Here is a 15238-nt window from a genome sequence, read left to right as displayed (position 1 = left end):
AATCATTAAGGTAACACAGAGCCTGAAACTTAGCATCAAATGATTGCATTCACAAACAAATTTGAATTTACTAGACTTCCTGAGGTAGGACATAAGAGTAGTATTTTGGAAAATATATTCTAGATGCAGAAATAGGAATTAGCATGGTTTCTCTTGCTTGTTTCCTAATTTCTTGTGTTTATCTTTTAGAAATTATGTTCCATTAGAATCCTTATCAGATTAGGATTATGTCTATTAGTTGTCTGCATATGGTTGATTAGGATTTAACTGAAAGCAAACTTTGATTATTGATTTTGATTTTGAGATACTGAGCTGAGTTTTGGGATTGAGTTTTAGTTTGTTCTTGTGTTCTTCCTCTTGGTTCTGCATCATTACTTCAGAGTTCCCTGTTGAGCATTTAATTCTAAACAGCGAACTCTGAAATCCCATGAAAGTTGATTCATTTAATTGTACTAAAAATATTGATCCATCTGCAAGGATGGTGTATCATATTTAGAATGTGACCAAAACAATAACAATGAAAAGAGACTCTGTTTATATAATTGTTGAGTCCCCAAAAATTGTCATTATTATCATACACCTTCCACCAGTTACTGCAAGCACCTTTATTTGTTTTTAGTATTGCCCCTTTTGGTACCTCTTTCATCATCATCATCATCATCATCAATTGTACCTTATCCTAACCAAGTTAGGGCCAATGTCATGGCATTCATAATGTCAATGATTTCTAAAAGTCACATTGACAAAACAAATCCATGCAGATGAATAATGTGACAAAATTTTATGCTGGATGCCCTTCCTAATGCAACCCTCTAGCTTGAGAATGATGAGATAAAGTTTCAACACCATCTCCATATGGAAAAGTTTGATGAGATGGTAGTGAACGAAAAATAATTGATATGGTCATATTCACATATTTCAGAATGTGAAACTAACATGTACAACACGGAAGTGCAACTAGCCCTTTTGGTTACCTCCAATGATCAAAATTTCTCTTCCCCCTGCCCACCTGTCCTCTGTGTGTGTGCACGTCTCCATCACAAAGTAGCAACTGAAATGTGAGAAACAATTTGCAGGCAAAGTGTATTGGCTTTGAAAGCCTTGTAGTGTCATTACAATCTCAAAATGAGTCATTTACATATTCTTTCATAGTTCATAGTTCTTACATAAAACACTGCAAGTAAAGCCTGTGAGTATTCATGCATGTACTCAGGCTCCAATGAAAGACTTTGATCAAGTGAAACCATGATACTGCATGCAGACAGGTGAGACTGATTTTTAACCAGGGATTGTGTTTGTTTAGGGCTGCAGAAGGAATTTATGTTTGCCATTGTATTTTCCTAGTATTATTGTCATATGATCTGTGTCAGAGGCAGTAATAGAGCCAGAAATTTGGCTGCAAGGGCACTAATAATTCCTAAATATTTGTGCTAAAAGAAAATTATAAAATAAAATTTTGAAAGTTAATAAACTATGCCTAATCATATATGCTAAACTTAATCTAAAATAAAGTCTTCGCACTCAAGGTAAGAAATTCAGATATAACCTAATAGTCATAAATCAAAAATATTAATATTTAGTATTAACTATTTAATTATTTAAAAGTTTTACCTAATGGATCATCATTGCATATACTAACAAATAAGATTCTTTAATACATCTAGTATTATGTGAATTATAAGTCATTTATTTTAAGATTATTTAGTAGAAATCTTTCAATAACTTTTGTTGTGTCAATCAACTAGGTGTTATTACTAAGGGTCTTCCCTTTACATTATTTAGTTCCCCAGAAGCATTTTTTTACAAGGGAATATGGGAAATATGTCCTTTCCTTTTTAAGTTAAGTTGGACATTTGAGTTTAAAACAGCGCTACATTATTTTGTGTAGAAAACAAAGCAACGTGAAAATATTGCTTTGCAAGATGTTTTCAAACATAAATTCTTCTAACATTTTATTTAAAAATGTTAAATTTAAATCATTATAAATGTAATAATTAAATTAATTGTTTAATTAATCACTTCAATTCCGGTAGAGGAGGATGGCATTGGATTATCCTTGTTATTTATTTTTTCTGGGGGCCCCGCCGCCGGGGGGGAAGCATAGGCTATTCTTGCCCTTTTTATTGCTCCGAAGGAAGGGAAACTGGAATTCTCTCTCTCTCCCCTTGTGAGTCCACGTGGCTGTGCATATACACTAGTTTCTTTTCCTTCCTGAAGCTCAATCTGCTTGGATTTGCCTACGTTGATAGTGGATTTTTTTTCTTTCATCAAAATAGAAGACTTTAAAACAGCATCTCTCAATTTCAGGACTATATATGTATACTTGTTTCCTGTTTCCTTACCATGTAGAGTATATTGACACCAGCACCTTGGCAGGTGAAATCAGATGAGAGCTCTCTGATTGGCCTTTATCTTGAATTTTCTTCCGACATGAAAGAGAAAAAATCAGTACTTCTTGCATCCTTGGGAAAGGCTGCTCTAACCATGAAAGAGATCTCAAGCAAATTCACTGAAGTCATTGAGCCTTCTCGAGTTACAATGCCAGAAGCAGGGCCAGGATGGGTCGTACAGGAGAGTAGTATTGCAATGAATGGATACACATTAACAGGAATTCATGCCATGTGCTATAGATCAAAGTCTGAAAATGAACTGAGATTGAAATCTTCCTTGGCTCCAAGTCCAACAGATTATTTTGCCATTCTTGGAGACATCACTGTCAAAACATCTGCTCAGAGCTCAAATTTCCCACCATCTACTTCATGGTTGGTCGAGGGTCAATACATCAAGTGGAGTTCAGGTTCTCAGGGGTCCAAGACCCTTAGTGTCAAAGTCGTGTGGAGTTTGAAAGATGGAGATGCTTCTCTGTTCCCCAAGTACAATATTTTTGTTGAAAGACTAGCAAATCAAGAGGTCAGAGAGCCAATGCAGACACTTTCAGGGGAAAAAGAGTATCTGGGGGTGGCATTTGTCAAAGCCTTTTATGTTTCTGATCTTGCAGTTCCTCCCGAGACCTCAAACCTCAAATTCATCATCCAGGTCTGTGGTGCTGATGGGGCTTGTCAGAAGGTAGATGATTCTCCATCTTTTCTCTTGCCTGCTGAAGGTTCATAAATCATATTTCTCTTGGGGCCCTTTCTTACAGAGAGGATGACATGATGTTGTTTGTACCTGGAAATTGTTGCAGCGAGAAAATAAATATTTTCAGCATGTTGTTGTCCAAACTTTAAAGTTGGTACTAGTAGAGATCAATCTGAATAATTGAGCTGCTGTTACAATTATGAACTCTTCACTTTCCCATGTTACACTTCTGTTCCTTCAATATGAATGATTACTCAGTTTAACCGTTCTGATTTTTGGATCCTGGCTTCAATTACAAGCAAAGAAACTGATTAGTTTAAGTCGTGTGTGAATTACAACTGCTGAGAAGATGTCCTTGTTTATTGAACATTGAATATGCTGACAAATATAGAGTTGAAAAGGACCCTCATGCTTTGAACTTCTTCCTGAATTTGTATGGTTAACCATTTACGTTACTCATGTACGCCCACCTTTATCATATCTTTTAGTTACATCAATATATTTGGCAGTCCTTTCTAATATTCTCTATGTTATCCTTTTTAACATTTTTCGGTCTTTTCTTACATAGTTAAATGAACACCATATAATGATCATCTTCATTTCTCTGTTTTTTGTCTTTGAAAAAAATGACTACACAGTAGATATCTCAGACAAAAAAATCAAATTGATCATCAAACATTTGTGTTTCTTTTCTTAAATCTCTCGATTTGAATACTCTTATCATCCTACAAGGGGTGTGCTTCATTAAGTTAAATGCTATCATAATTAGTTTTTCTACTTAGGAAAATGCTATTTGGGCAGAACTTTTGTGCAGAATAACTATTCAAGTTCTTCTTTCAACAAGTAAAGTTCAATAAATATTCTATTCATTGCGAAAACTTCTCCAATTATTTCATTAAGGTCATATGAGAACTCGGTGTTGAGGAGTCATTACCCAACTTCTAAAGAAATATATCAATTTAAAGTCAAAGATGGAAGAAGTGACAATGGCCACATATTTTGATAATTCTAAAGGAAGGATCTAGCAAATCACTACCAGCCATGTAAAGCATATTTTCTTGTGGAGAAGAGTAGCTGCACTCATCTATGAATAGCCTTAGCATGCCTTGTGTGTGTAGCGCGCGCTTAAGTTAAGAGATTAGGCGAGGTGCGAGTGTTCTAGTGTAAGTTCGTAAACTGTGCGCTAGTGCCAGTGTTTGTATTGTTCATAGTCTAACAGAAGTGTTGTTGGTATTATATCTAACACTCAGGTTGGAGCTAGTTCACAATCTGAATATTTTGATTGTTATTCTGCTTACTTCATATTATCATTGTTTTCCCCACCTGAAAAATGAAAGAAAATAGCAGCATAATTATCATGTTACTTTAATTTGGGACCTAATGCTACGTACCGTGAAGAATCATGGTACTTCTTGTATTTGCCTTTGTCTTCTTCCTAGAAGAATCACAAGGGGCACCATTTGCACAAAAGTTTCACAAAGCATTGTTGAGATTATCAGTCCTTTGATTTTCCCAAAAAATTTGAATTGAAGCAAAGTGCCCCTCTCCTCTTTTCCCTCACCAACAAGATAGAAAAATGAGTGAACATCACAGCGGAAAGGAGAAAGAAAGAAAGGATGAACAGAAGAGGACAGGGTTCTGAATCATTGAAAAGCAACTAGGTCCCACTCTTCTGCCTGTTGTCTTCTCTTGCAGCCCTCCTTCACTTCTATCTAGTCCTCCATTGGGATTTCAAACAAAGCGAGAAGCCTCGTGAATTGAGAATTCCCTTTTTAGTAGGTATTAGTGATAACATAGGATTTTGCTACGTGTTCTTTCCTCAAGAGTCAAGAGAGTGTTGAAGTTTCATCTACAACATGTGGAAAACCAATAACAATAATCAAACTATATAACATCTTAATAGAAGACACAAGAAGACTTTCTTCTGTGGAACAATAACAGCTATTGGATGTTCATTAACACAAACATAGAGCATGATTCAAAGACTTTCCTGCTAGGCATATGCAGAAGAGCTGCTCACGAAGAGGGAGGGCTTGATTTGTGATTATTCCAAATTAGAAAAAAGAGCTGAACAAGGAATCTTGTGAAGCCAGTTTTGCCGCTTGTTTTAGTACTTTAATATGACAAGCATTGGATTGAGAGATGGATTACTTGAACTGTCTTCATGGTAGATTGGTGAATATGGCAATCCGATTGACCTGCTGCCCCTTAAAATACACACACACACACACACACACACACAAAGAGTATATACTTGATTTCACAATCTAGAGTTTGCCATTAGTCCTATAAAGAGAATGATATCATTACAAAATTCTTGTATAGAAAATGTTACTAAAATAACGTGAAAATGATCTTTTGTGTATTATATAAGCCACTTTGCTGCATGTTTTCTATATTAAATTTCCATATACATTTTGGTTCGGATATCATTAACCGCAGACCAAATAGTACAAATTAGCGGCCAAAAACATTTGTTTCACTAGAATGAATGGGACGTCACTTGTTATACAATGATGTTTGAAGAAACTAGGTAAGCTTTCGGAGTTGTTTCTCATACTACCAAGAGAAAGCTTTAGTTGTTCAACTTAAGAGAACTAGTCACCATTCTACTCCATGAGCCACATACTAGAGTTGACTCTCGTCAAATGCCATTGTTCTCAAACACACACATCAAACATTTAACTTGTCTGAAGATAACATCTCCCTCTCTCTCTCTCTCTCTGAAGATGAGCAATACCAAGGAATAGAAGAGTCTGGGAGATGAAAGCATTAGTTTTTCTTGCATTTCATTGGAGAAGAAACCGCATCATGTCCGAAGAGGGAGTCTCTTTTGAGGGAGTCCTCATGAATCACAGTGCTAGAAGAGGCAAGGTTGAGGTGCCGAGGGAGGTTTTCTTGGAGAAAAAAGGATTTGTCGTCTGGGAATTCGACCTGTAGATCGGGCCCAGCTGGCTCTGCTTGCATCTGGATGCAAAGCATCTCTGCTTGAGCCACAGCAAGCTGCATTTTCAGCTGAGAAACCTGGTTTTGCAGGTACGATATGGCTGCCACGCAGCCATATACCGGATCTCTCACTCTTGCCTTTGCTTCATACACTAAACTACTCGCTGCATCAGCTCTCTGATGAACTGGAACTTCCTGTAAACAAATATACGGCGAATGGCTGATTGGTGATGATCATGATTGAATTTATATGGATAGAAATAGGGAGGGGAAGAAGAGACCTGCAAGATTTTGCCAACATTGCTAGCACCAAAGACCTTGTGAACAGTGGCAAACTTGTGGGTATCATCCGAAGGGAAGTAAGGAGCAAATATGCAGTCCTTGGAGCATCGGCGTCGCAGTGATTTGCAGCAAGCACAGGGCGATTTTCCACCCATATTTTTCCGGGAAAATTTTGTTGGTAGTGTGAGGAAGAGAGAGAGAGAGAGAGAGGAGGGTGGCTGGAGCGCTAGACAACAGAAAGAGCTTTTTGGAGTTGTGGAGAATGGCAGTGGAGGAGGCCCAGTTATTTATAAGAGGTAGTTAAAGTATGGTGGGATCTTCTTAAGTAATTTTGTTAAAACATATATCGAATTAAATAGCTATAGCCTGTAGCAATGGTTATTTTTGGCATGCGGTGCTTATCGATACAAATTGAAATTTGAAGTTAATATCGTACTGAATAGTGCAAATATTCCATTAATAATCTTTGCTGTTCGTGGCCAAACAATTTGATGGAATCTTTGTTTGTTTGCTTTAAGATTAGGTAAAGAGGTAAGTAGAGTAGCCTTATATTTGTCCCACCCAATTACATTTAGGGCTCATCAGCCAAAAAGTTCTCCTTCATAACATCTCAATCTGACTGCGAGGTTTCAGAATGAAAGTTGCAAATTTTCCGGAGAAAAGAAGGGCTCATTTTCACTAACCTATTGATAGCAAGCAAATTCCCTTCCAAAATTAGGTAGTACCATTATTTACTAATTTCATATACAACCAGTTACATAGATGGTACGTACCATGTTTCAAAATCAATTATTGAGATAGGGATAGTTGATTCAAAATCTTACTTATATAGTGTGACAATATATTTTTAATAAAAAATTGATGCATAATGTGACATATCTCTCATTTATTCATGTAACTCTTTTGTGTGTGCTGGCTCTCATTTTTTGGGGAACCAAAGTACCCACTTTGGCTTAAGCTTACCCCATCTCTATTGTCTGCAATAGCATAGGAACAATGCACCTGGATCCTACTTTAATACCACTTTATCTGACTTGCATTCCAAAATAAAATACATCAATTAGGCACGGTTGACTAAAGAATTTATTTGTCTCATAAACTACTCTTACACTGATAATTCACTAGGAAGATTTTAGATGTATTATTATTAAGTCTCAAAAATTCATAAATAAATATCTAGCTAGCAGTTTCAGGAAGAATTTTTAATGTTATAATTGGTATTAGAATCAATTGTAACTATTATTTTAGATATGAACAAAAATTATTTAATTGTTGAGTTGAGTTATATTAAGATATGAAAATATTAAGATAAAAAAAAGTCATATATTAAAAAGATAAAAAGATGAATCATGTAAAATATTATTTAGTTGTATAAATTTAAGAATAATGCTTCACTTTCAGTTCATCAAGTAATGATGGCAATTGTAATCCATCAGATATTTTATCTCCAATTATGATATGATGGGACGCTTTACAATTCATAATGTTACATCAATCCATGATTTTCTTTAAAAGAGATATAACTAGAGATTAGAATTGCCTGCTCACATTAACAGTTTATATATACTTAAATTCCTATGGGGGAAGGAAAGCATAGTCATAATCTGCTAATGTAGCAAGATATAGCCCAAATCGGCAACTGCACATATATATATAGTGATGGATTTGGTTGCAAAGCTTCTTGAATAATGTGATGATCATACTTCATAAAATATAAAATATTTTTTGTTGTGTCATAAATAAAGGTTTATTAAAAATTGAAGAGCCTAAAATGATATTTTGGGCCGAAAAGCATAAATTTGTTATTTGTGAGGGTCCTACACAAACGCAAAAATTTCGATATTCGAAAAGATAATCAATTATTTATAAAGAATTTTAATTCTAAAATAATTTTAAAATATTGGGATAAACGTCATCCATAAGAAATAGACGTCATCTATAACAATCTTAATCTCAGTTAGACTAGGATTAATCAAGATAAACATCATCTATAAAAGATAGATGTCATCTATAACGAATCTAGTCTCAATCAGATCAGAATTAATCAAGATAAGCATTATTTACAAAAATCTTAATTCTGTTATAATTTAGATCACTCTATATTTCTCTATAAATAAACAGACACTTATTTCTAAAAATGTACGACGTCTCTGATATTGATTTCAATACAATTTTCTTCATCATACTCAGTGTTTGACTAAGTATCAGAGTATTTGTGCGGGAACCTCCCTGCATTTTCTGATTATTTTTTTATTTTTGCAGATTCAAGTAGTTTGAATACGACGTTTCTAATTAAATAAATTTATTATTGTATTCAGACAACAACACTTTCATAACTTCATTTATTTTAAATTTTGAAGTGATACAAAAATTATAAATTTATTCAAACTCATAATCTCATCTCAGAGATGAATCACTGACTCAATTCACTTTTGAGATAATTTTTCTCATATTTTGGTTCTAAGTGACTATTTTTTTAACTTACACATCATTACTATATCGTTATAGTTTATTTAACATTATCATTCGAACGTGCACGGTCAAATATGAGATATCAAAATCAAAGGTAAATTACACTAACTCAAACCTACCCCCACCTCACCTCGCCTAATTAGGCTTCTTACTTGCTACTTTAAAACCCACAAGAATAGTGGTTAGGTCTAAACATTAATTAATAGCTTGCTCTTGTTGGTGAACGTTAACATCAAGGATGTTAATAAATTAATGTAATGTCACATTCGCATATATTCTATTGCATCCAGGACTTCATTTGGATGGTTGAATGCTGGTAGGCAACGATGGGTAACACTTTAATAATAAATAAACAAGACAAAACTATCTATTCCCAATCAAATTAGAATGGATAGAGAGAGAGAGAGAGAGAGGGGTCTTAATCATGCCTGTCCGTCCATATAATTACTTATTATTCATGGTGCTTTTATTCAACAAAGTGAACCACTTCTTCCTTTCCCTAAATCATTGAATAAAATTATTATGCCAAAGTTACTATCACTGTGAACAAACAAAAAAACACATTTTCCTAGATTAAGAGGTTAGAATTTTTATTCAATAATCAAACCATGATTTTTATAAATAATTTTTATTTATAATTTGAATGGTTTAATCAAATCATTGAATATAAATAATTTTTATTCATAATTTTTTATAGGGTCGACGTGTGAAATTGATACTTTTAATTTTGAAATGGATAAAATAAGTTATTAGAATTATTTTTAATGAGGTCACGTCAATCGATGATCGAGTTTTTTTGTTGGACATAATTAATAATTGGTTAATATGATTTTTTTTTTAAATTTAACGAGTTAATCGACTTGTTTTAAAGTTAAAGGTCAAATTTGACACTCTCTCTCCTCTATTTTCTTAAAAAGATAAATTATTGGTAAAATTCTAAATCGTAACGACAAATTTTTGAAAACGCACTCAAAAATTTTCGTTTTATCCTTTTTAATACAAAAATGTTGACCAACAAATATTTAATTCGTGCCAACAAAAAATTAGGTTTAATTCCTATATGAACTTAATGCATTTTTTGATATCAAAACATTTTTTAATTGACTTAGCAATAATGTGATAAAATTCTATGAAATTTTATCTATAATGATTAACTAAATATAGAGTGGTTAACTTGCATTTTTAAAGTTATTATTTTGATATTTTTCAAATTCTCATTACCTATGAATTCTTGACTAATTATTATTTCTTAAATAAAAATAACTATCGACTAGTTTTCACATAAGTCAAATATATATTATAGTTTACGTTAATTCCCAAATTTGAAGAACAAGAAAAGCAAGGAGTAGCTCTATTTATGAAACTTTTGTCACTTATTTGACCTATTTTAAAATTTAATAACCAATTTGACACTTATTTTTTAGAAATAATTGTTCTTTTTGAAAAAATAAATGACACAAAGTATCAAATTAGCAACTATATTTTAATTAAATCGACTATTAAAATTTAAGATAGTCAAATAAGTCATTAAACTTTCATAAATAAAATTACATTAATCAATTACCAATAAAAACTCAATGTTTGATTAATGGGGTTGTGTTTATAAAAGTTTAGTGAACTTTCCATTTTGATAGGGCATTTTATATGAATCAGGGTACAATTGAGTGAACTTCCTATTTTAGCACAATCGGGTGCTAGTTAGTATAAGAAGAGACAGTCTCATATGTCCAACAATTTTAACTTATATGGATGTGTGCTTTCTTATATTTTTATAATTTTTTATTATATTTAATTATATTTTAAATGATAAAAAAATTAATAAAATTGTCCCATAAACTCAGTAAAATATTATTAAAACCAGGGGCGGAGCCAGCATAGGCCCAGTGCAAGCCATGGCCTTCACTGGGCCTTGGCCCGCCATTAATTTGGCTCGCACTGAGGCTGCCCAAAGTCTGCAAACCCTCCTATGCCCCATCTTCATTTTCTCTTTCGCTCAAGCGCTAGCCCTCAGCCGCCGCCCACCCCCTGCGCCCTGCCCTTTGCTCTTGCCTCTGTCTGGCTCGGTGGCTCCGTCGCTCACCGGCGCCTCCTCGGCCTTGTTCTCACCGCCTCGATTGTCTCTTTGCTCGCCCTCGCCGGCTCTCCCTCAGACCTTGGTCTCTCGCAGTCTCACTCACGCTCTCGTTTGCTGCTGCCTCTCTGAGCTCTCTCGCATCCTCGCTTTGTTGCTCGTTGGCTCGCCCCTCCTCCGGGTTCCGACCCTTCGTCACTCGCTGTCGCCTGCCTGATTGCCTCTTTGCATCATCGATGACGATTCCGAATAGGTTGGGTTTGGGTTGGTGTCGAACGAATCTGGGAGAGCAGAAGAGTCCGAAGACGATGGATAAGAGGTATAAAATGGAGGGAATGGCGAGGAGGAAGGCATCGATGATGAGGCATTTGTCGCGGTGGTAGGTGGAGGACGAGGGTTTGGGCAGGAGATGATGGTGGAGTGAACGAGGGTGGGGCGAAACCCTAGATTGGAGGTTAGATAGGTCCATGGCTATAGTAATTATTACTTGTTATATTAAATTTAATTATCATTTGTTATATTAAATTTGAAGTAGTTATGGAGAGATTTTTAAAATTAAAATCTTTGTTAGATTTTAATAGGAAAAAATTAAATAAATTATATTAATTTTTAATATATTTATATTATTATTATTATTTTAATAAATTTCGCCCACACTGAAAATATTTTCTGGCTCCGCCCCTGATTAAAACCCTTAGATGGTATTAAATAATATTGTCACTCACATTGTGCCTAACTTTATAAATATAATACAGAGTTAGAAAAAATATTGTAAGTGTTGTTTCAAATTTTAGAATAAATTTCACACATCACCTTTAAAATTTTACTAAATTGGGTTGACCACATGTGTTTTTAAAAATAAAATATACCTATCTTGCCATTAATATGCAAAAAGAAACAACTATTTTGTCTTTATATTAATATATTATTGAAATCCAATAATAAAAAAAAAACTTGTTTGTCGTGAACCAACAATAAAATTCATGCCATTAATTTAAATCCAATCACTTTGTGGTAGATACAAGATAATGGTGATATGCCATAAACGAGGTAAAAACGATCTCTAGTGATAAGACTTTCTCTCTATAAATTTTTGAATATCTCTCTCTTTCTCTATTTCCATTAAACCAAAAATCTAAATTTAAATCTAAGATTTTTAAACTTTAATTTTTGGATTTGAAGAAACTCCTTCAAACCCAAATTTTTTTCAAACATTTGGATTCAATTTGAAAACTCAACCACCTAGATTTGTAATTTTCAATCGACAACAATAGAACTTTACTACGAACGATGAAAATATTAAAAATAGACTTTCATTATCAAATTTGATTAAAGATAATAAAATATTGGTGGTAAATTTTTATTATTTTAGTTTTGAATATGATAATTTATTTTAATTTAAAAATAATAATTGAGGGTGGAGAGGACATTTTAAAAAATTTAATAAAATTAATTATTGTTAATAATAAAGGAATATTTATTGCATAAAAAATTAATAATATATTTTTTTAAGAAAACAATGTAATTAAACATAACGGCGGTGCATAAAATTTAAACCCAACAAATCCTTTCCTGGCAATGCCAAAATTGTGGCAGATCTTCCCTCGGGATGCTACAAAAGCATCATCTCTTTCTCTCCCCAGATCTTCCACGAGCTTGCCACGCGCCCACTCCACCACTCAATCAGAGCCGTCAAGGTGTCGCCCATCCAACGGACACACCCTTTAACTAAGCCCTCCTTTCGGATAAAGCTCTCCCCTGTTGCATTTCTCAGTCTCTTCTTCTTCTTCTTCTTCTTCATTTCTCTCTAGAAATCTATCTGTTTCTCTCTGAATCAGAAAAATGCTTCTCAAGGCTTCCCCGGCTTTCTCGATCTTGAACTCACAGCGAGACAATCCGAACCCCTTCGGCTGCTCCGCTCGAGCCAAACCCAGAAACGGGCTCGTGTTTTGCGCCTCCAAAGGCGCCAACAGCCGGGCCCTCACCGGCGTGGTGTTCCAACCGTTCGAAGAGGTCAAGAAGGAGCTCATGCTCGTCCCTAGCGCCCCTCAAGTCTCTCTCGCTCGCCAGAAGTACGTTGACGAGTCCGAAGCCGCCCTCAACGAACAGATCAAGTCGGTTTCCATTTCTCCACTTAATCCACCTTATTTCGATCCTCTGTTTCCGATTTTTCTTTGACTTGTTTTCCAAATCGTTCTGATGTTCATGTTTTTCGTTGTTTCCTTGATGTTCAAAGCAACATATATACATATTCTTGCGAGATTTACGCGTCGTTGCATGTGTACAGGACCTTGTGTTGAAAATATATTGTGGGAATTCTGCAATTCCATGACTTTGAGCTTGAATAAATTCATCAGATTCAAGGTGTTATTTGCCCTAGCTAGAATTGTTGCACGGTTAATGTCAAACCGCATTCAGAATTGATCAAAGTTACAAAATCTGCAGCCTTATACGGAAGATTTTCTTATAAAACAATCTCAGTGTATAAGGAAAGGGATAGAATGAGAATGGAACATCAATTCAGGGTTGATTTACCATCTATTTATAAATGATGATAAGATGAATCGTCATCTCTAACAGATACGCTTTTAAACAGCGGTTGCCCAATTGAAAAGATAATGAGTGAAAAGTTACGTATTTGGTTTGTGGGTTTTAAACCTCTCTTGAGCCAATTTTTCCTGTTTGTGGTTGGACGTGGATTAGTCTTTGATCCTGCTTCTTGAATACGATACTTGATTATCTCAATCCTTTTAGTTGTCCTTAATTTTGTGAGCTTTCTATGTGTATGTATATATGAGTCCATATGGGCGCTATCTGGTTTCAGAGTTTTGGTAACTCTTTCTTCAGCCAATTTCTTGTATTTATTTATGTTGGGGCTCGAGGTGGTAATTTGAATATTCTATTGAATTCTGTCGTTAATTGTTAGTATTTTTTTCCATTATCTCTAAGGTTTTCTCTCTACTTTTTCATGTTGGCAGCGTTGAGTACAACATGTCATATGTATACCATGCTTTGTATGCCTACTTCGATCGAGACAATGTTGCTCTCAAGGGTCTGGCAAAGTAATATTTTGAAACTATCTAATTTGGGATGAATTTGTCATCTATTGTTTAAAGGATGAGGACTAGATCTGGTCTGTGGTTTGTTATAGGTTTTTCAAGGAATCAAGTCAAGAGGAAAGAGAGCATGCCGAGAAGTTGATGGAGTATCAGGTGCTTGATTTGCTGTTGTGATTATTGTCAGTGCTTTATGATTTATTTGGAAAATTGTAAGTGGCGTTGGTTTTGATTTTGGATCTTTACTGTTTATGGCTGGATGGTATCAGAACAAACGGGGTGGAAGGGTGAAGCTGCAATGCATGTTGATGCCATCGTCTGAGTTTGACCATGCCGAGAAAGGAGATGCATTGTACGGTAAGTTTTATCTGCTCCTGATTTGTAATGTGATCTGAAATGGGTCTGCTTTATTACCAGCTTTATCAATTGATTGCATAAACAATCTATATATGGTTGAACTTTATGTGGTGGATTTCATTTTCATCATGCAGTATTCTGATCGAGTAAGAAGCATTGACTTTAAACATATATGTTCAATTTTTGCATACAGTCTTCCTTCTGTGTGCATTGATGACTATAGATATGCTTTTGCTGTAATAGAGTAAATGAAAGTGTTCTTCACCCTCTTTGTCGTGTATACATGTGTTAGCAATGGTGAAATATAAGAGGTGGGGTCCTCCAAAATGCCACATTATCCGGTTTGCATGACTTGTTAAACTTGTGCACTATCAGTTACTCTCATTTTCAGGCAGTGATTTAAACTCTTGTTGGCTCTAATTTTTTTTTTTTCTAGCAATGGAGCTTGCACTGTCATTGGAGAAGTTGACAAATGAAAAGCTTCTAAACTTGCACGCTGTAAGACATGCTTTCTTTTAATCCTGGTTTCTTAGATTGAGTTGTTGCTACAGTTTGTATTATTTTTACACATTTTAACGTGAGCCCAGGAGAAAATATTCTGCATGGTTGGAATCCATATTCCAAACCCTCAGGATTAGAAAATTGATCTTGATTGAGAGTGTTTGAGATGTCCTCAGTTCTATTTTCTGGGAGGGAATGGGCCACTAATGACATTAATTGACGATGTGACTGTAGGTAGCATCGCAGAAGAATGATGTACACTTGATTGATTTCATCGAAAGTGAATTCTTAAGTGAACAGGTGAGACTACAATTTTGTCACTTCCATTATGTCTGGCATATCTTGATAGTGATATTGATTGTGGGGTTTGATCTTTCGCTCCTTGATTCAGGTGGAAGCCATTAGGAAGATCTCAGAATATGTTGCTCAGCTAAGAAGAGTGGGCAAAGGACATGGTACGGATCCAAATTCTTCA

The 15238-nt window shown here is 34.8% G+C and overlaps 2 protein-coding genes across 2 annotated transcripts in view; one reads left to right on the top strand and one right to left on the bottom strand.

Moving 5' to 3' along the window:
* Positions 1-15238, top strand: part of LOC127796966 (cytosolic endo-beta-N-acetylglucosaminidase 1) — a 28801-nt gene that overhangs the window by 13128 nt on the left and 435 nt on the right. Inside the window, exons 11-20 of the mRNA XM_052329362.1 lie at positions 2377-3106; positions 6019-6114; positions 6283-6424; positions 12688-12963; positions 13828-13911; positions 14001-14061; positions 14175-14262; positions 14699-14760; positions 14998-15063; positions 15155-15218. Coding sequence (XP_052185322.1) covers positions 2377-3106; positions 6019-6114; positions 6283-6424; positions 12688-12963; positions 13828-13911; positions 14001-14061; positions 14175-14262; positions 14699-14760; positions 14998-15063; positions 15155-15218 — 1669 coding nt within the window. The remainder of the gene's footprint in view (positions 1-2376; positions 3107-6018; positions 6115-6282; positions 6425-12687; positions 12964-13827; positions 13912-14000; positions 14062-14174; positions 14263-14698; positions 14761-14997; positions 15064-15154; positions 15219-15238) is intronic.
* Positions 5443-6559, bottom strand: LOC127797101 (LOB domain-containing protein 12-like). Its single transcript, XM_052329635.1, has 2 exons — positions 6306-6559; positions 5443-6219 (listed from the first exon to the last, which is right to left on the bottom strand). The coding sequence occupies exons 1-2, from the start codon at positions 6459-6461 to the stop codon at positions 5851-5853; spliced, it is 525 nt and encodes a 174-aa protein (XP_052185595.1). The 5' UTR covers positions 6462-6559; the 3' UTR covers positions 5443-5850.

This window comes from Diospyros lotus, chromosome 3 (genome assembly GCF_014633365.1).
Source record: "Diospyros lotus cultivar Yz01 chromosome 3, ASM1463336v1, whole genome shotgun sequence".
In the NCBI taxonomy this organism is placed as follows: domain Eukaryota; kingdom Viridiplantae; phylum Streptophyta; class Magnoliopsida; order Ericales; family Ebenaceae; genus Diospyros; species Diospyros lotus.
Note: the sequence above shows the minus strand (reverse complement) of the source record. Positions and strands in the feature narration are given on the sequence as shown.